General features: G+C 44.3%; 1 protein-coding gene across 2 annotated transcripts in view; it reads left to right on the top strand.

The window, feature by feature from the left end:
* Positions 1–5017: 5017 nt before the first annotated feature.
* LOC121271997 (ras-related protein Rab-8B-like) overlaps positions 5018–22015 on the top strand; it is a 43978-nt gene continuing 26980 nt past the window's right edge. For both annotated transcript variants that reach the window (XR_005941832.1, XM_041178299.1), the window contains exons 1-2: positions 5018–5188; positions 21520–21580. Coding sequence is in view for 1 of the 2 variants with exons in the window: in XM_041178299.1 (XP_041034233.1) it covers positions 5020–5188; positions 21520–21580 (230 nt within the window). In the remaining variant the exon portion in view is untranslated. The remainder of the gene's footprint in view (positions 5189–21519; positions 21581–22015) is intronic.

Raw genomic sequence — 22015 nt, forward strand, 5'->3', positions numbered from 1 at the left:
GGACCCTTGTCTGAAAGAAAGTGTTGTTTGGGAGAAGATACCGGAGTGAGTTCTTCAAGAGTGGAGATTGGAAGCCCTCATGTGAAAGAAGGACTTTAATGAGACTGGCTGGCTCACCATGTGCCAAATGTCTGGGGGGAGTTGAGGAGATCCATAGCATCTGTTTGGGGTGACATCTGTCACTTGGTTTCAGAGTGTGGTGTTTCTGACTACAGGTCACCTTTGGTTTACATGGACTGTGTACTTACTGTGAACATAAGAGTATAAGATAACTTTTATAACTGTGTTATCCTTACAAATCTGTATATATCTGTGAAGGTATAGTTGTAGGTGAAGGAGTATTGTAATATAGTGCATCTTTTCTTGTTTAATAAATGTTTTATTCTTTTGTTAAATGTTCATCAGCTGACTCCTGTGACTCTGTTCAGTAGCTACTCTCCACGTAGCTTAAAAAAATAATAAAAGTTAGGATCTATCAAGCTGGGTTCCACTCTGGAATCTGGCTTGTCCAGTAGTAACATCAGCCAGGACGTATAACAAAAGAAAGGCCCTCTTTTTTCGTTTAAAAAGCAACTGAATATTGCAAAATATCTGGAAAACATTCTCAGAAAGGAAAACCAACTGCAACGCAGGGGCACAGAAAGAGGCCATTTGACTCATCTTACCTGTGCTAGTTCTTTCTGTGGGGTCTGTCGTGTCTAGGCTCATAAACCCGCTTCAAACCTGTCGAATCTTTGCCGGTTGGCACATTTTCAATTTCCATTATAATCCTTAAATCGCAAAACGCAGTGAACAGAATATAAAATTTTAAACAATAAACAAGAATCATAGCATCATTGTTAGATTGCTCTCGGAGAAGCAAGTTAATTTTATTCAAGCTTCCCTTCTTAAAGTAATTCTAACTCATGGTTTTAACACAGACATGACAGCTTCAAGTGAACAATACGTACAGCATTGCATTTTTCAAAACTAAACACCACATCCCTTCCCTTCTTAGTAAGTGAAAGATATAGCATGTTTCAATTATTTGTCTCCAAAGTATAAACAGTAAACAGTAACATATTCTAACATCTGCATTAATTTAACAATGCACTCGGTTATACACACTGAGCTGAAAGATTTGTTCACCAATTGAAAATAGTTCACTTTGTCACATAATCACCTAAGTGGGGTGGACGTTTTCTCTCATGAGTAGGATATCATCTGATATCAGGTGTAGTCTCATTTAACTCATGCTCTTCATTTGAAGTGTTGATGTCGGAATCAGATTCAATGCTTACGAATGGTGGTTCAGTGCTTTTAAGAATTATGTGATTGGTGAACCACCCTGGCAGTGATCATTCATCCTAAGTGTTGGGCACAACAAATGGCTGAGTGTCATTGGGGGTTTGCTTTCCAATGTGACCATCAGGCTTCACAAGCGCTTTATCTCCTGGATTTAATGGTGTGGCTCTGAATTTCATGTTTTGTTCTACATTTACTTTCATTTGGTCCTTCTGTTCTCAATCGCATACGTGTACATGTTGATCATTAGCTCTGCAGGGTAGTTCAGGAAGTCATGTGCGTGCAAAGGTGAGTGTAGGTCAAGGTTTTCCAGTAGTCGAGTGAGGAGTTGCCCTGTAATTGTGAAGAAAGCGATACAGTTCTTGCTTCCATGGCTTACTCTCAGCTGTAGCTGTACGTATCACTTTTTTTAAGGTACACATGAATTTCTCGATGGCTTAATTAGCTGTTGGCCAACGGAGTGTGATTTTTTTTTTGATGAGTGAAACTTAGATGGTTCACAGATTCACTGCTGTTGGATGGGGGCCCATTGTCCCTTCTCACCATTTGAGGGATTCCAAACAAGACAAAAATCTGGTCAAGCTTTGGGATGACTGCTTTTGTTGAAGTTGACATCATTATTCCTATGATTAGGGATCTGCTGTCATGGTCCATGACAACAAGCAGAGATTCACCAGTGTGAAAGTCTGCAAAATCAACACTAACCTCAATCCCTGCTCCAGGAGGTAGTTCAGACGTCTTGAGAGGATCACGAAGATTTGACGTTGTGGTAACCATACTTTTTCCCTATGGAGTTGTTTGGTTTTGACAACTCCCTGGTGACCATGTGCTATACTGACAACGCACTCTCTCAATGATTGTGGAATGACAATGCAATTGTTGCATAACATGTGGTTGCCGAGGTGAGCTCATTTTCAACATTGTGAAGACTTGGTAGTGTGTGAGTGATTTTATTTGCAGACGCTCATTTGATCACATCTTCCATAGCTGTCGTAGTTGTAATGCCTCAACTTGTTTTGTTGTCACTTTGATGTCAGCCAGTTTTAGCAATTCTGGCACTGCATTTGGGCTTACATAGTCAAGATGCTGTTCGGCAACCTTCTCCTCATAACTACTAGGACTGATTGTTGGCAATGGATGTCATGAAAGATAATCTGCTGAGTTGAGCTTGCCTGGCTGATACTCAACATGGAACTCATACTCTTGTAGTTTGAGAGTCTAACATTCTATTTGAGTGGGTAGTTTACGATGTGGATTGCTGAACAAGTTTACTAGTGGTCTACAATCACTTATAACTTCAAACTCAGAGATGAAAATGTAAGATATCCTTTTTGATTGAAAATGTTTCTCTCTCTGTTTGCGAATAACGTTGTTCCACAGGCATTAGCGATCTGCTTGCCATCAAAACGATTGATGGGGTCACTGCCTTGTCTTTTTGCACAAGAACTGACCTAAGACAACCGGGCATGTATCCATAACTAGCTGGGTGGTTTCCACATGGTCAAAATAGGCATTTGTGCAACTTGCTAACAAACATTGTTTGATCTGGTGTACAGCCAGTTTGTGTAATGTAGTCCACTCCCACTTGGTGATGTCTTTTGTCACATCATGTAAGGGGGCAGATAGTATAGTGAGGTCAGGAATGAAATGACTATAGTACATGGTGAGTTCTAGCAAACTCCGGACTTCCTACACGTTTGTAAGGTGCACGGCATTGGCCATAGTCTCAACTTTCTGTGGATCAGGTGATACTCCTTCACCACGGAACACATGGCTGAAGAATTTGAATTTGTTCTCATTAAACAAGCCCTTGAATTTGTTCAAGGTGAGGTTACATTCTGTAAGATGTTGAAGACATGCATGTATGCGTGTCTTGAGTTCACTTTCAGTGTTGATGAGAATGTCATCACTGACGTTCAGCATGCCTTCAAGTCCTTGAAGTGCAGAATCAGGTGCTGAAATACCTCAGCTGTTGAATTGTCTCCAAAGTTGAACTTCTTGCATTGGAAAAAGTCCAATCTGAGTACAGAATACTGTAAGATACCTCAATTATTTTGCAAGCTCAATTTGATGGCATCCTGCATTGAGATTGAGTTTAGCAAAGTGTTTAGCACCTTGCACTTTCTCTATTATGTCATCAATTGTTGGTGTCAAGTGTCTATCTCGTTGTATGGCTTGCTTTGGTGACCACATATCCATGCAGATTCTAATCTGGTTCTCACTCTTGGGCTTCTTGATGACTTGTATGGGTGAGACCTGAGGGGGAGGCTCATCCCCAACTCTTTCAATAATGTCAAGGTCAAGTAGACGCGGAAGTCCCTTCTCAGTCTGCTTCCTGACATGAAACGGTATTTGCCTTCATCGATGCGCTACTGAGGACACCTTGGAATCTGTGTGCAACTTGCATGTAACGTCTTTGACTTCTCTGATACCTGTGAAGCAGTCAGCATACAATTCAAGAATGTTGTCGATAAGCATAGGAATTGCCTATATGACGGCAATCACATGCAGATCTGTTGCTGTGAGGAAACTGATAAGTGTGGTACATCAGTTTTGGTAGAGATAAGAAGTAGGAAGGGTAAGAAGTCACTTGTGGGAGTAGTAACTACAGTAGTAAGGGGGGGAGGGAGGGAAGTGAATGAGTAGGCAATGAAACGGGTGGAGTGACAGGCCAGTGAATGGGACATAGGAGGAAGGGGGCAACAAAAATGCTAGAAAAAATTAGCAGGTCTGGTAGGGAGATAGTGCGAACGTTTCAGATCTTATGAAGAGTCATACGGGCTTGAAATGTTAACTCTCTCTCATTCTCTCACCAGAGATGCTGTCAGGCCTGCTGAGTTTTTCCAGCATTTTTTTGTTTCAGATTTGCAGTATCCGCAGTATTTTGCTTTTATAAAGGAGGTAGGGGAAGGATGAAGGTAGGGGTCAGAGACACAGGGTGCGGAGCGGTAGGATTAGAGGTGGGGTATCTGGAGAGGGGGTGGAGGAGGAGGGGGCGATTAGGGGTGGGGTATCTGGAGAGGGGGTGAAGGAGGAGGGGGAGGTTTAGAGGTGGGGTATCTGGAGAGAGGGGTGAAGGAGGAGGGGGAGGATTAGAGGTGGGGTATCTGGAGAAGGGGGTGGAGGGAGAGGTTTAGGGGTGGGGTATCCAGAGAGGCAGGAGGTGGAGCAGGAGGGGGATGTTTAGGTGTGGAGTATCTGGAGAGGGGGTGAAGGGGAGAGTGATATTTCTACCTTTTAGTATTCCTACACTCCCACTAGAGCTATCTGTACCTTATCTGTCCTGCCTTATAATCTTAATTAGCACATTCCTTTAGATAATATGACCACCTTCAACATCTCTTTGTTCTTTTGTCTGTGACATCTTTTGGTTATCTCCTCCTATCACTGGCTGCTTGTCCAAACAAACCCTCCCCGCCCCACCACCCCCCACCTTAAACCAGCTTATATTCGTTTCCTACTTTTACTTAGTTCTGTTGAAGGGTCATGAGGATTCGAAACGTCAACTGTGCTCTTCTCCGCCGATGCTGCCAGACCTGCTGAGTTTTTCCAGGTATTTTTGTTTCTGCTTTTGTTTTGTGAAGGGGAGGGAGTGAAGTGGTTGGGGGGATGGGGACTACAATTCCCAGCAGTCATTGCGGAGATGACGCTGCGCGCCTCCGTCACGACAGCTCCCGACCAATCGCCTTGCGGACCTGCGGGTGACGCATTTTCCTCGCTCGCCCGCTCTGGCGCATGCGCGGGGCGGCGCGGCGCCGTGCTTGTCCATGCAGCCCGGCCATGGCCCTGAACTATGATCATCTTTTCAAGCTGCTGCTGATTGGGGACAGCGGCGTCGGCAAAACCTGTCTCCTCTTCCGCTTCTCTGACGATGCCTTTAACGCAACCTTCATCGCCACCATAGGTGAGGCAGGAGAGTGGGGGAGGTGAGGTGGGTGTGTGTGGTGGTGCAGGCGGGGCCTGGGGAGTGATTGGGGGGCGGGGGGGGGGGGAGGTAATGAAGCAGGAGCCGGGCCTCCAGGGACCAGGAGGCTGCAAGATAACCCACAGCGAAGCCCTTCAAGATGTAGCCCCCGTTTGTGGGTCAGTAACGCAGGAAAAGTGGTAGCCGTTACTTCGCTCAGCAAGATCCCACAAACAGCAATGCCATAATGACCAGCAGCCTTGTATCCTATGCTGGGGGACAAGGCAGAGATGGATCATCCACTCACCACTTCTGACTGAAATGCTTCAGCCTTGACTTGTACACCGTGCTGGGCTCCCCCCCCCCCCCCATCATTGAGGATGGGGCTATTTGTGGAACCACCACCCCCACCTCCGGCTCATTGTTCAATTGTCCACCACCGTTCGCCACTCAATGTGGCAGGACAGGACTGCGGAGCTTTGATTAGATCAAAGTTGGTTGTGGTATCGTTTAGCTTGTCTAAAGCGTGCTGCCCCGGCTGCTCGGCATGTATGTAGCCCTGTGTTGGGGCTTCGCCGGGTTGGCACCTGCTCCTGGCATGTCCAGCTGCACTTCTAATTGAACCAAGGTTTGGTCCCCTGGTTCGATTGGTAGTGGCAGAGTGAGGGATATGCCAGACCGTCAGGTTGCAGGTTTTGGTTGAATGCCATTATGCTACTGCTAATGGCCTACAGCGGCTCATGGATGCTCAGTTTTGTTCTGCGAGATCTGTTCTGAATCTTTCCCATTTAGCACAGTGATGGTGCCATGCAAAATAATAGAGGGTGTCCTCTGTGTGAAGATGGGACTAGTCTGTGGGACAGCTCTTCCAATACACTAGTCCCCTGATGTTAGTGATGATGGTTTTAGTAGCTCAGCTGGGCAGGGTGCACCTTCATTGTCACTTGTGCATTGGTTGATGCCAGGTGGCCCAATTGGTTTTATTCTTGTTCAGCTTTTCTGAAGTGGCTTGATTCAACTGAATGGCTTGCTAAGCCATTTTGGAGGGCAGTTCACACTATATTGCTGTGAGGTCAGAGTCACCACAAGGTCCACACACCAAGATATTGTATGAGGAACTTGATTTAATCTATGTGGTACTGCTGCAAACAGAACCTCATATATGAATTCTCTATTGCTGTGCCTGAGTAGAATTTTGTGTGTAAATTGTCCTTTCAACTTTAATGCAGCATTTTGTATTTATTTCAATCAAATGTGTTAGATAACTTGATTGGGGTGGGGTTTTTTTTATATTGAAACATAATGAATACCCATGAGTATTGACACGTGCCAGTTAAGCAGAATTTTGCTACCACTGAATGATTTACATGAACATGTGGCATTTCCTACAGCTGATTCTCGCCGCAGTTTATAACTTCTTACAAATTCCGACATCTGTCTAACTGGTTAATGTGCAACTTGGATAATGTATTAATTTGGAACAGAACTAAGTTAGCTAACAGGACATGATATGACAGGGGGGCAGGAAGCTGCAGACTTATCAGGCTGCATGTGTAACTTGCCACTTCCTGTAGTGGTGGCTTATGGCATTTTTACATTTCCAACTCCTTACCTCCAACAAATCTTTAAAAGCACATCTCACGTTACTGCAATACTGCATGTTTATAGATAAAGACTGGCCACTTAAAATCACATTAAAAGCATTGCCAGACAATGACCAACAGGAGAGTATCTGGTCCCCTTGACATTCAATGGTATTACCAATGCTGAATCCTCCACAAAGAACATCTTGGACTGGACTGGATCAGCCAGATAAATATTGTAGCTACAAGAGCAAGTCTGAGGCTGGGCATTCTACCGTGAGTAACTCTCAGAATCTTTACCATGCAGGAGGAGGCCATTCGGCCCATCGGCAGCTACAGACCAGTGGTAGGGAAGCTTCTGGAAACTATAGTTGGGACAAAATCAATAGTCACTTAGACAAGTGCAGGATAATTAAGGAAAGTCAGCAAAGATTCATTAAGGTTTAACTAACTCGCTGGAGTTTTTTGAGGAGGTAACAGGGAAGGTTGATAAGGGCAACACTGCTGATGTGGTGTATATGGATTTTCAAAAGGCATTTGATATTATGCCACACAACAGACTTGTGAACAAAATTCTAGCTCATGGAATAAAAGGGAGAGTAATCACTTGAATAAGAAAAAAGCAAAAAACTGCAGATCACTTGAATAAGAAATTGGCTGAGTGACAGGAAACAGAGTAGTGGTTAATGGATGTTTTTCAGATTGGATGAAAGTTTATAGTGGAGTTCCCCAGCAGGACTGCCCAGTCCCACTCCCTTGCCTTATCCCCATAACCTTGCACATTCTCGCTTTTCAGATAGCAATGCAACTCCTTTTTGACTGCCTCCAGCGAACCTGTCTTCATCACACTCTGAGGAAGTTTGTTCCAGACTCCAACCACCCTCTTGGTGAAAAAATGTTTCCTCACATCACTTTTGCCAATTATTTTGAATCTGTACCTCTAATTCTTGATACTCCCTTGAGTGGGAACAGTTTCTCACTATTTACCTTGTCCATATCCCTCAGGATCTTGAATACCTCTATCAAGTCTCCTCTCAGCCTTCTTTTCTCCAAGAAAACAATCCCAATCCTTCCAATCTATCCTCATAGCTACAGTTCTTCATTTCTGCAATCATTCTTGTGAGCCTCCTCTGTACTCTCTCCAGTGCCTTCAGATCCTTCCTCAAGTATGGCACCCAGAACTGGAGGCAGTACTCCAGATGAGGCCTAATTAGTGTCTTATACAAGGTTAACATGACCTCCTTAGTCTTGTACTTGATACCCCTATCAATAAAGCCTAAGATACTATATGCTTTATTAACTGCTCTGTCAACATGCCCTGCCATCTTCAATGATATATGTACACATACACTGAGGTCCATCTGTTCCTGCACCTCCATTAGAGTTTCTCCCTTTATTTTATACTGTGTCTCCCTATTCTTCCTGCCACCTCACACTTCTCTGCATTGAACTTCATCTGCAACTTGTCTGCCCAATCTACCAACATGTCTGTCCTTTTGAAGTTCGAGACTATCTTCATCACAGTTGACAACATTTTCAATCTTCATATACCTGCACACCATAGTCTAGATCATAAATATGTATCAGGAAGAGCAAGAGTCCCGACACTGACCACTGGGGAATTCCACTACAAACTTTCGTCCAATCTGAAAAACATCCATTAACCACTACTCTGTTTCCTGTCACTCAGCTAATTTCTTATTCAAGTGATCCGCAGTTTTTTGCTTTTTTCTTATTCAAGTGCCTACTCTCCCTTTTATTCCATGAGCTAGAATTTTGTTCACAAGTCTGTTGTGTGGCATTATATCAAATGCCTTTTGAAAATCCATATACACCACATCAGCAGTGTTGCCCTTATCAACCTTCCCTGTTACCTTCTCAAAAAACTCCAAGTTAGTTAAACCTTAATGAATCTTTGCTGACTTTCCTTAATTATCCTGCACTTGTCTAAGTGACTATTGATTTTGTCCCTAACTGTAGTTTCCAGAAGCTTCCCTACCACTGGTCTGTAGCTGCCGGCTTTATCCTTGCACCCTGTTTTGAACAGGAGTGTAACATTCACAATCCTCCAGTTTTCTGGCACCACCCCTGTGTCTAAGGAAGACTGGAAGATTATCACTAGTGCTTCACTCCTCACAGTACCCTTGGGTGCATCTCATCTGGTCCTGGTACCTTATCAATTTTAAGTAAAGATAGCCTTTCTAAAACCATCGTCTCAATTGTAAGTTCGTCAAGTGTACCAGTTACCTCCTCTCTAACCTTGGCCTGGCTAGCATCTTCTTCATTTGTAAAAACAGATGCAAAATACTCATTTAGTACCTCCACTACTTCCCCAGCCTCCACATGCCAGCCCCCTTTTTTTTATCCCTAATTGACCTTATTCTTTCTTTTACCACCCTTTTATTATTTGTATGCTTATAAAAGACCTTGGGATTCCCTTTTATATTCGCTGCCAGCCTCTTTTCATGTTCCCTCCTTGTGTACCTATTCGTTTCTTCACTTTCCCTCTGACCGTTTTATATTCAGCCTGATTCGGCATCGTATTTTCGACCTGACATTTGTCATCCGTGTACTACTTCCTTTTCATCTTCATCTCTATCTCTCTCGTCATCCAGGGCGCCCTGGATTTATTTGTCCTACCTTTCCCCTTCAAGGGAACATACCTTTACATTTCCTGCAATAACTTCTCTTTGAAGGTGGCCCATTGTTCAGCCACCATCTTTTCTGCCAACATTTGATTCCAACTCACACGACTCAGATGTACTCTTATCCCATTGAAATTGGCTTTGCCCCTAATTAATTAGCCCTGCTCTGGATTGTTCCCTTCCTTTTCCATGGCCAATCTAAACCTTATGATGCAATGATCACTAAATGCTCTTCCACTGATAGTTCATCCACTTGGGCCAACTCGTTCCCCAGAATCAGGCCCAACAGTGCCTTCCCTGTCATTGGAGCACAAACATACTGCTGCAGAAATTTATCTTGAACACATTCCAGGAACTCTCGCCCCTCTTGTCCTTTTGCACTATTCCTATCCCAGTCTGTATTTGGATAATTGAAGTCCGCCATTGTAATTACTCTATGATTCTTGCACCTCTCTATAATTTCTTTGCAGATTTGTTTCTCCACATCTTTTCCATTAGTTGGTGGTATATATAATTACACAAATCAATGTCATTGCACCTTTTTCGTTCCTTACCACAAGCCAGAGAGATTCCGTCCTTGACCCCTCTGGAACATCCTCTCTCTCCAGCACTGTAATGCCATCTGTAATCAATACTGCCATTTCCCCTCCCCCATTGACCAGAAACTGGACTGGACCAGCCAGATAAATATTGTATCTACAATGCAGGTCAGTGGCTGGGAATTCTGCAGAGAGTAACTCACCTTCTGACTCCCCAAAGCCTATCCACCATCTACAAGGCACAAGTCAGGACTGTGATGGAGTACTCTCCATTTGCCTGGATGAGTTTAGTTCCAACAACACTCAAAAAGCTTGAGACCATCCAAGACAAAGCTCACTTGATTGGCACCCCATCCACTCCTTCCACCACTGACGTACAGTGGCAGCAGTGTGTACTATCTACAAGATGCACTGCAGCAACTTGCCAAGGTTCTGTCACCAGCACCTTCCAAACCCATGGCCTTTACCACCTAGAAGAACAAGGGTGGTAGACGCATGGGAACACCGCCACCTTCAAGTTGTCCCTCCAAGTCACACACCATCCTGACTTGGAAATAGGTTACTGTTCCTTCACTGTCACTGGTCAAAAACCTGGAACTCCCACCTTAACATCACTGTGGGTGTACCAACACCAGATAGCACAGCAATTCAATCAGACAATTTACCACTGCCGCCACCATCTCAAGGGCAATTATGGATGGGAAATGTATGCTATATATAAACATTTAAAGAAAACTTTCTGCATAAAGAACAATGCTGGATTTTTTTTCCCAGCCTGGGTTAGTTCCAGTTTGCCATTTAACACAGGTTTGTGTGTCCAGTGCTGATTGTTGTCCCTGATTCATGCAAACAAAGGCTTTTGTGAGGAAATGTCAATTAAAGGTCAGAAACTCCCTCCCCAAAAAACTTGCATTAATATATTACCCTCAACTCCATGAGCCACTATATTAGTTAATGCGCAATATAAGGGCCCATGGAATTCGGGGTAAAATATTTGCATGAATAGCAGATTGGATAACAGGAAGCAAAGAATAGGGATAAATGGGACATTTACAAGTTGACAGGCTGTAACTGGAGTGCCATAAGAATCAGTGCTGAGGCCTCAGCTATTTATAAGCTATGTTAATGACTTAAGACAAAGAGACAGATTGTAATATATGTAAATTTGCTCATGATGAAAGCTAGGTTGGAATGCAAGCTGTGAGGAGGACACAGGCTGCAAAGAGATACAGGCAAATTAAGTTAGTAGGCGACAGAGGGAGTTAGTGAGCTAGTGGGTGACAGATGGAGTATCAAATGGGTAGGTGCAAAGTTATTCACATTGAGAGAATATAAACGTACAGTATTTTTTAGAATGTGTGAAACTTGTAAATGTTGATGTTCAGAGGGACTTAGGTGTAGGCATGCAAAGGATCCAGAAAGTTAACATACAGTCAGGAAAGCATATGGCATGTTGGCCTGTCTTGCAAAGGGATTGGAGTGCAAGAATACAGAGGCCTAGCTACAATTGTACAGAGGGTTTTGGTTGAGATCACAGCTGAAGGACCATGTGCAGTTTTGGTCTCCATATTTAAGGAAACATATGTGTGCATTGGAGGCAGCACAGCAATGGTTCACTAAATTGTTTGTGCGATGGGAAGGTTGTTCTCTGATGAGATGCAGAGTAAATTGGGACCATACTCTGTGGCGTTTAGATAAGTGAAAGGTGACCTCTTTGGAATGTGCAACATTCTGAAGGGGCTTGACAGGGTAGATGCTTGTTCCAGTCCTACTCCGGCCCCCTCCCACAACTCTTTCTCCGGTACCTCGATTATTCTTCGGTGCTGCTTCTTGCTCTCGTCGGGACTTGGAAAAATTTATTAATTTTGCTTCCAATCTCCACCCCTCCATCATTTTCACATGATCCATCTCTGACACATCCCTTCCCTTCCATCACCTCTCTGTCTCAATTTCTGGTGATAGACTGTCCACCAATATCCATTACAAGCCTACCGACTCCCACAGCTACCTCGACTACAGCTCCTCACACCCCGCTTCCTGTAAGGACTCCATCCAATTCTCTCAGTTCCTTTGCCTCTGTCGCATCTATTCTGATGATGCTACCTTCAAAAACAGTTCCTCTGACATGTCCTCCTTCCTTAAGCGAGGATTTCCACCCACGGTCGTTGACAGGGCCCTCAACCTTGTCCAGCCCATCTCCCGCGCATCCGCCCTCACGCCTTCTCCTCTCTCCCAGAAACACGATAGGGTCCCCCTTGTCCTCACTTATCACCCCACCAGCCTCCGCATTCAAAGGATCATCCTCCGCCATTTCCGCCAATTCCAGCATGATGCCACCATCAAACACATCTTCCCTTCACCCCCCCCCGGCGGCGTTCTGTAGGGATCGTTCCCTCCGGGACACGCTGGTCCACTCCTACATCACCCTCTACTCCTCAACCCCCACCTATGGCATCTCCCCATGCCCACGCAAAAGATGCAACACCTGCCCCTTCACTTCCTCTCTCCTCACCGTCCAAGAGCCCAAACACTCCTTTCGAGTGAAGTAGCATTTCATTTGCATTTCCCCCAACTTAATCTACTGCATTCGTTGCTCCCAATGCGGTCTCCTCTACATTGGAGAGACCAAACGTAAACTGGGCGACCACTTTGCAGAACACCTGCAGTCTGTCCGCAAGAAAGACCCAAACCTCCCTGTCACTTGCCATTTTAACACTGTACCCTGCTGTCTTGCCCACATGTCTGTCCTTGGCTTGCTGCATTGTTCCAGTGAAGCCCAACACAAACTGGAGGAACAGCACCTCATCTTCCGACTGGGCACTTTACAGTCTTCCGGACTGAATATTGAATTCAAGAACTTTAGATCTTGAACTCCCTCCTCCATCCCCATCCCCTTTCCATTTCTTCCCCCTTCCTTTTGTTTTTTCTAATAATTTATATAGATTTTTCTTTTCCCACCTATTTCCATTATTTTTAAATCTTGTATGCCCTGCTAGTCTTTCCACCCCACCCCCACTAGAGCTGTACCTCTTTTGAGTACAAACACGTTTCCATCTGTTTCAGATGAAGTTACATTGTTTCATAGTTTGCCATTGTGAGATTTGAACTCTTGATCTTAGGGTTACAAACCCAGTACCATAACCACTTGGCCATTTAGGCCACTAGAGCTGTACCTTGAATGCCCAGCCATCCATTCTTAATTAGCACATTCGTTTAGATAATATCACCACCTTCAACACTTCTTTGTTCCTTTGTCTGTGACATCTTTTGTTTATCTGCTCCTATCACTGCTTGCTTGTCCCTACAACCACACCACCCCCACTTCTCTCTCCCTCCCCCCCACCCCAAACCTTAAACCAGCTTATATTTCACCCCTCTTCTAATATTCAATCAGTTCTGTTGAAGGGTCATGAGAACTCGAAACGTCAACTCTTTTCCACTCCGTCAATGCTGCCAGACCTGCTGAGTTTTTCCAGGTAATTCTGTTTTCGTTTTAGATGCTGATGAGTTGTTTCACTTTGCTGGGAAATCAAAAGATCTCGGAACCATAGTCTCAGGATAAGGGGGTGATCATCTGGATTGAAAGAAAGGTGAAAATATCTTCACTCAAAGGGTTGTGAATCTTTGGAATTCTGTACCCCAGAAGGTTGTTAATGCTTCATTGTTGAATATAAGGCTGAGGTAGACAGATGTTGGGTTTCTTGGAACTGAAGGATATGAGGATAGTGTGAGAATGTTGAAGCCACAGATTGGCCATGGCAGAGCAGGCTCAAGGTGCCTGCTACTCTTCCTGTTTTTTTAAGTTCTTATTATGCCTTTCACAATCTCTTTATCTCACAAAGGGCTTTACAGTCAATGAAATATTTTTTGAAGTGGAGGCACTGTTGTACTGTAGGAGATGAGCTGGCCAATTAGCAAATAGCAAGCCCCCCCCCCCTCCCTTTCCAAGAAGATCTGACAGCCAGACTGTCACAGTCCTATCTACTAGTTTGATAAGTTATAGTGCCTCACTCCAGCCGGAAATGCTACTTGTTGTGAGGAAGCTGAGAATTGGAAAGGGAATGCTTCCGGAACAGGAGCTTTGTAAGAGCTCACTTTGTCGAGGGAAGGGTATTCTACCAGGAATGTAACCTAGTTGCTTGTGAATTTTGAAAGGTGTTGCCTTGCATTTCAGCTGCCTTAAATTAAAGACAAGCAGGTTACAATTTCCCAAAGCAGTTTCACTATGCTTCATACAACTACTCTTTTAATCCATTCTGTTGAGACCAGAACTTCAGTGGAATTGGAAATGCAGAATTATTGCTTTTATTTTTATTTCTTGAGAGGTTAGCATCGCTACAAGGCCAACATTTGTTGCCCATCCCTAATTGCCCTTGAGAGCTGGTGGTGAGCCATTGTCTTTGAGCTGCTGCAGTCCCTGTGGTGAAGGTACACTCAAAGGGCTGTTAGGGAGGGAGTTCCAGGATTTTGACCCAGCGACGGTGAAGGAATGCTAATATAGTTGCAAGTCAGGATGATGTGTGGTTGGAAGAGGAACTTTCAGGTGGTGGTGTTCCCATGTGCCTGGTGCCCTTGTTCTTCTAGGTGGTAGAAGTCACGAGTTTGGAAGTGGTGTTGAAGGAACAGTTGGGTTGCTGCAGTGCATCTTGTAGATGATACACACTGCTGCTACTGTGCGCTGATGGTGGAGAGGGTAATGTTAATGTCGATGAATGGGCTGCTAATGAAACGGGCTGCTTTGTCCTGGATTATGTCGAGCTACTGAACGGTTATTTGGAGCCGTGCTCATCCAGGCAAATGTAGAGTGTTCAATCACACTCCTGACTTGTGTCTTGTAGATGATGGACAGGCTTTGGGGAGATGGGAGGCGAGATACTCTTCACAGAATTCACAGCCTCGGACCTGCTCTTGTAGCCACAGTATTTATATGGCTAGTCCAGCTCAGTTTCTGGTCAGTGGTAACCCCCAGGATGTTGGTAGTGGGGGATTCAGTGATGGTAATACCATTGAATGTCAAGGGTAGATGGTTAGATTCTCTCTTATTGGAGATGGTCATTGCCTGGCACTTGTCTAGCACAAAAGTTAATTGCCACTTATCAGCCCAAGCCTGAATATTATCCAGGACACAGGCTGCTTCAGTATCTGAGGAGTTGCAAATACTACTGAACATTTGGCAATCAACAGTGAACATCGCCATTTCTGACCTTATAATGGAATGAAGGTCATTGTTGAAGCAGCTGAAGATGGTTTGGCCTAGGAGACTACCTGGAGGAACTCGTGCCGTGGTGTTTTGCGGTTGAGATGATTGGCCTAGAACAACCACAAGTCACAATGTGCTAGTTGTGATTCCAATCAGTGGAGAGTTTTCCCCCGATTCCCATTGACTCCAGTTTTGCTAATGTACCTTGATGCCACACTGGGTCAGATACTGGCTTGATGTCAAGGGCAATCACTCTCACCTCACATCGTGAGTTCAGCTCTTTTCGCCCATGTTTGGACTAAGGCTGTAAAGAGGTCAGGAGCTGAATGACCCTGGTGGAACCCAAACTGAGGGTCAGCGAGCAGGTGATTGCTGAGTAATTGCCACTTGATAGTACTGTCAGCAATGCCTTCCATCGCTTTACTGATGGAGTGCTAATTGGCTGGATTGGATTTGTCCTTTTCGTGGACAGGAGATAACCGGACAATTTTCAAATTTGTGGGTAAATGCCAGTGTTATAGTTGTACTGGCACAGCTTGGCTAAAGGTGTGGCTAGTGCTGGAGCACAAGCCTTCAGTACTACTGCTGGGATGTTGTCCAGGCCTAAAACCTTTGTGTCTTCAGCCATTTCTTGATATCACGTGGAGTGAATTGAATTGTCTGAAGACTGGCATCTGTGATGCTGGGGCCTTTGTGAGGAGGCCGAGATGGATCATCCACGTGGCATTTCTGGCTGAAGATGGTTGCAATTCTTCAGCCTTGTCATTTGCACTGATGTGCTGCGCTCTCCCATCATTGAGGATGGGGATATTTGTGGAAACCCCTCCTCTGACTTGTTGTTTAATTGTTCACTACCATTAACAATTGAACATAGCAGGCCAGTAGAGCTTTGATTTGATAGTTGGTTGCGGTTGGCTTAGCTCCATCTATTGAATGCTGCTTCTGCTCTTTGGCATGCATGTATTCTTGTGTTGTAGCTTCACCAGGTTGGCTGCTCAGTTTTAGATAATCTTGGTGCTGCACCTGGCATGCTCTTCTGCACATAAAAACAGAAAATGCTGGAAAAATTCAGCATCTTGGAGAGAAACAAGAGTTACTGTTTCAGGTCAAGATGACCTTTCATCAGAACTGACAAAAGATAGAAACCTAAGAGTTTTTAAGCCAGTGGAAGTGGGAAGGAGGCAGGAAGAAGACAAGAGAAGGTCTGTGATAGGGTGGAGGGCAGGAGAGATCAAATGGCAAATGATTTCATGATGCAACAGCCAAAGAGAATGGTAATAGGTGTAGTAAAGAAACAAAGGTTGCATGATTGACTATATAAAACTATCTGAATGGAACAGGAAGTGATAAAAAAAAGAAATGAGTCCAGACCAACCCAGCAAAACAAAAAAAGGGGAAAAAAGCATAGAACAAGATGAAGGCGGAAGTTATGATCTAAAATTGTTGAACTCTGTGTTGAGCCCAGAAGGCGGTTGAGTGCCAAGTCGAAAGATAAGGTGCTGTTCCTCAAGCTTGTATGGAGCTTCACTGGAATACTGCAGCAGCCGAGGACAGAGAGGTCAGGGTGGGAGGAAGGTGGAGAATTAAAATGACAAGCAACTGAAAGCTCACGGTCATGCTTGCGGACTGAATGAGGGTGTTCCACAAAGTAGTCACCCAGTCTGTGTTTGATCTCCCCATTGTAGGGGACAGCGCATTGTGAGCAGCGAATGCAATATACAGAGCGCTGTATACTAAATTGAAAGAAGTGAGAGTAAATCACTTTCACTTGGAAAGAGTGATTGAGGCCTTGGACAGTGAAAAGAGAGAATGTGAAAAGACAGAGGTTACATCTCTTGTGCTTGTGTGGAAAGATGTCGCAGGGAAGGGAGGGGGTGTTAGGGGTGACTGAGGAGTGGGCCAGGGTTTTGCAGAGGGAACAGTCCCTTTTGGAATGCTGAAAGGGGTGTGCAGGGGAAAATGTGTTTGGTAGTTGCATCCCACTGGAGCTGACGGAAAGGAAGGAGGATGGTCTGTTGAATACGGAAGCCAGTGGGTGGAAGGATGGGAAGCCAGTGGGTGGAAGGATGGGAAGCCCCATCAAGGTCCTGGAAGGGAGGGAAAGGAGTGACAGCAGACATGTGTGAAATGGATTGGACACGGAGAATCCTGTCAACCACACTGGGTCGGAGTCCTCAGTTGAGGAAAAAGGAAGGCATGACAGAAATGCTTTTGTGGAAGGTTGCATCATTGGAACAGATGCAACAGAGATGGAGAAACTGGGAGATTGTAATGGAGTCCATTCAGAAAGCAGGGTGATGAATTGTAGTCAAGGTAGCTGTGGGAGTCCATGGGTTTGTAGTGAACATTATTTCTGAAGATAGGCTATCAAGTTTCTGCACATTGAACCAAGGTTGATCTGCTATCTTGATGGTAATGGTGGAGTGGGGATATGCCAAGCCATGAGGTTACAGATTGTGGTTGAATACAATTCTGTTGCTGCTCTTGGCCCATGGTGCCCAACTTAGAGCTGCTAGATCCGTTCAAAACCTAACATATTTAGCATGGTGGCTGTGCCATACAAGGTGATGTATGTTACCCTAAGTGCAAAAATGAGACTTTGTCTCCACAAGGACTGCATGGTGGCCACTCCTACCAATGGACAGATGCATCTGTGACAGGTATATTGCTGAGTGTGAGGTCAAATTGGTTTTTCCCCACTTGTTGGTTCAATTTATCATCATGCAGTTTATAGGACCAATATTTGTGTTTAGCGCCTCGACTTCTGCATTAACATCGTTTTGCACCAGGTGCGACCCAATTGGCGCCATTTTGAGCCGCCGTGAGGAGACATGCTCGATTGCACTCCAAGGAACTGATTTTTTTTTCTAAAGTCTCTGCAGCACAGTTGTGTATGAAATGAATCCAAACAAACAGAACTTTGTTTTTTTAGAATGGGGAAGTTGAAGCCTGGATTGCTCATTTCTTTGCAAAACAGGTCCATTTCTTGACCCTGCAAGCCAGTTTTAATTTTGGAGCCCTAAGTGTGCCTGCTGTGGAGCTTTACATTGGGTGAGGCCGAGAGACCATTTTAAAGCCTGAGAGAGAGGCATTGGCTACTGTGCAAAGGTAAAGTTGCTTTCCTGGACTTGTTTGGGTGGAAAAAATACAGGGTGCAGTGTTTGCCCTTCAGGAGACTCTGCAATCTTCTGATTAACCTTGGAGCCCCATGTCTGGCCCTTGTTCAACTTTGCTGCAGGTGAGGCAGAGAAGCCATTTCAGTGAACTTTGAGATTGTTTTGGGTTTGTAATTTAGTGCTGCAATCCTCAGGAATCACTCTTAAACAAGTGTCAGAAACACCCAGCAAGTGATAAGTGGGCCTGCTGCTGCTAAGAAAACAAGAAAAACTGTAACCTTGGCAATGAAATTGGAGGTTTTAAAATGACCAAGTCAAACAAAGTGCGCAAGGGGTGACACCTTTTAGGTGCTAGCAAGGTAAATCGGACTAGAAGCATTATAACGAACATTATGGAAAGACTCTTGGCAATCTGGAATGAAGACCAAAACCAGTGCCAGGTGCCTCGTTGGTTATCCAAGCAAAAGCTAAAAGCCTATATAAGACGACTTACAGAATGAGCAGGGTCAGAATTCACAGTCGGAAAGTTCCAATGCTAGTCGCGGATGGTTCGAACACTTCAAAAAACATTCCTGTTTGCATAACATTGAAGCGACTAGTGCCAATACAGAAGCATCTGCGTGTCATTTGGTGTCAAAATAAGAAAACCTGGATGATGGGGGCACTCTTTCAAGAATGGTTTTCTTTGTATGCCACCCCTGCCTGGAGTGCACATTGCACCAGAGAAAATATCTCCTTCAAGATATTGCTCCTCTTATATAATCGCCCAGGTCATCCTGTCAATCATGAAGACTTGTCCAAAAATGTGAAGGTGATTTTTCTCGCCACCCAACATGTCATCATTTCTACAGCCCATGGATCAATAAGTAATAGCAATATTCAAGGCCTACGACCTCTGCTGTACCTTCTCGCAGCTCATCAAGGCAACAGCTGGTGAGAATGCGCCATCAGTGTGGCGTGTGAACAACATCCTCAAGAGCATCGATAATATCACTGATTCATGGGATGAGTCATTGGTCTGAGCAGTGTGTGGAAAGTGTGGCTGGAGTGGGATAGTGACCATGGAGGATTTCATGATGCTGTCACTGAGGTCCAGTGTGAAATCATCGCCTTGGCAAGCAACGTTGGCTTTGAAGTGGATGAGGCTGATGTGGTGGAATTGCTCAAACCCTACAGAGAGGAATGGTCTAATGAAGACTTAATTCAGCTGGAGAGTCGACGAGCTGAAGAGGAAGACCACACCAAAACATCATCCCCTCAAATCTTGTCAATGAAATGACTGTCGAGTTTTCCATCTCATCGCAGAGGCAATGGAAATCTTTGCAGAGGATGACCCAAACAGAGAGCAAAGTGCCAGAGTGAACAGACAGATCAATGGCTACAAGTAGATCTACTGCCAAAAGAAATAAAACAACAGTCCTTGGATAAATTTTTTAAGGTTGTTGAACTCCACCAGGATCTGGTTGTTCAACAGTGCAACCAACATTACTCCAACTTCAGTGACTGAGTTTCTGTAAGCAGAAGATGCTTGTGTCTGCACTCATGAGAAAATGGGTCTTTCACCACCAACACCCAGAAAATAAAGGGTCTCTTCCAACCAGCTCCCACTTCATGACACCTCCTGTTGATTAAGATCAATGTGGATCATTTTCCATACTTTGTGAGCCCCTTTGACAAAGGCAGACATAGATGATTAAATTCTTCAGTGCCGCTAACTCAGCCTTCGGTTGACTGAGAGTAAGAACATTTGAGGACCAGGATCTCAAATCCAAGATTAAGGCCATGGTTTGGTGGGCAGCAGTGATCTCTGCACTCCTACCTATGTTTCTGAGACTTGGAAAACCTGTAACAGGAAACTGGAAGCACCACCAGCATTTTCTTCCAACGGTTCTCTAAATCCAGTGGCAAGAAAGGTGGTCCAACAGGAAAGTCTTCTCCCAAGCCAACATGTCCAGAATTGGGGCACTAATTACTCAAAACCACCTCTGCTGAAATGCTTTGGAGATGTCCTCAAAGCATCCCTGAAGAGGTCAAACATCTCCACCAACTCATGGTGACTGATCAAAATGGAGAAGATTTGTTTGGGAAAGCACCAAGCACAGTGAGACTTCCTTTGGGAATATACAGAGGTGAGTCCAAAGCGACAGAGAGAGTACACTACCTTCCGCATAACTCAGCTGTCTGACTCTTCAAGCAACACCTGCCCCACATGTACAGTACCAGGTCACATATTAGACTCATCAGCCATCTCGGAACCCATTGAATCAGAGTGGAAGCAAACTATCCCCGAAGCTGAGGGACTGCCTAAGAAAAGAGAAGACTGGTGACTGTTATTGAGTTTGAATTTATATGGTATTTCTTTTATATGTAGTGATTTATTTTATTTTACAAGTTAATTCAGCTAGGAACGCACAATACCACACATGTACAGACATGTCCAAAAGAACCTAGCTCTGTTTTTAACACTGATTCCCATGGGAACCTCTGATTCACTTAAAAGTTGTTTCATGAGTATTGCTGAAAAAAGAGCAGTCTCTTCTCATACAGTGTAAATTGTTGTTTTCCCCTTACAATGGTTTTCTTGCGAAGTGTCCTGATGAGTACAAGACGAAAAGCTTTGACATGTCTTTTTTCAGGAATACTCAATACTTAAAGTTGGGATTTTAAGGAATGCATCTAGGACTTTAAGTGAGAGGTTACTGTAGTAGAATGGATTAATAGAATAGTTATACTAATGAGTTAGTGAGGTAGGTCATGATGTCACATGTGACATCGGCAGTCATGTGCTAGAGGCTCTCTACAGAGAATGATACAATTTGTGCTCATGAGAGATATGCCTACTCTGTAACCCATCTTGTATATTGTGTTAATAGACCAGTTGGAAGTAACTACCTGAGTTACTCAAGATAGACCACGCAACCAGTATATGAAGCAATTACTGTACACAAGCAGTGAGATTTATGTGCTGTGAAATGGATCATGTTGCCAGATTGTTCAGTAGGGATCTGTTTTCTGAGAGACTACCAGTGGGGTTTTCCATACCCGCCTGCCGTGATCTTCCAGTCCCGCCGCAAGTCAGTGGGCACCTGGCTGGCGCACCGCCTGGCCCACACCAACGTGTGGGGGGATTCTGGTTGAGCAGTAGGGGAGAGTGTTGTTCACAAGTTTCAAAAATATATACATTTAAATGTTCCACATGAAATATCTTATACTTTGTATTCATTTAACACATTTCATCCTTTTTACAGGAATTGATTTCAAAGTAAAAACAGTGGAACTAGATGGGAAGAAAATCAAGTTACAGATATGGTGAGTGCGAAAGGTTCAGGATAAGCGTAGTTTTCAAGCGGTCAACTTTACCTGATAAATCAAACGTAGGAGTTACTGATACAAATGTGTGTGTGTGTGTGTGTGTGTCTATAGCTATGCAATCTTAGATAATAACAGATCATAGGTAGGCCATTTAGTATCAAGAGCCTATTTTGCCATTCAAGGAGATGATGGTTGATCTGCGACCCTGTTCTATATTCCTTGATTCCTTTGGTGAACAATATCTATCAATCTCAGTTTTAAAATTAACAATTGACCTAGCATCAGAGAGATGAAGAGAGTTCAAACTCTTACTTTTGTCTGTAAAAGTATACCCTAATTTCACCCCCGAAAGGCCTGGCTGTAATTTTTAGTCTAGGCCCACCCCCAGCCTTTCCCGTTCTAGCCTCTCCAGCCAGTGGAAGAAGTTTCTCC

This window comes from Carcharodon carcharias, chromosome 32, assembly GCF_017639515.1.
Source record: "Carcharodon carcharias isolate sCarCar2 chromosome 32, sCarCar2.pri, whole genome shotgun sequence".
Classification (NCBI taxonomy): Eukaryota; Metazoa; Chordata; class Chondrichthyes; order Lamniformes; family Lamnidae; genus Carcharodon; species Carcharodon carcharias.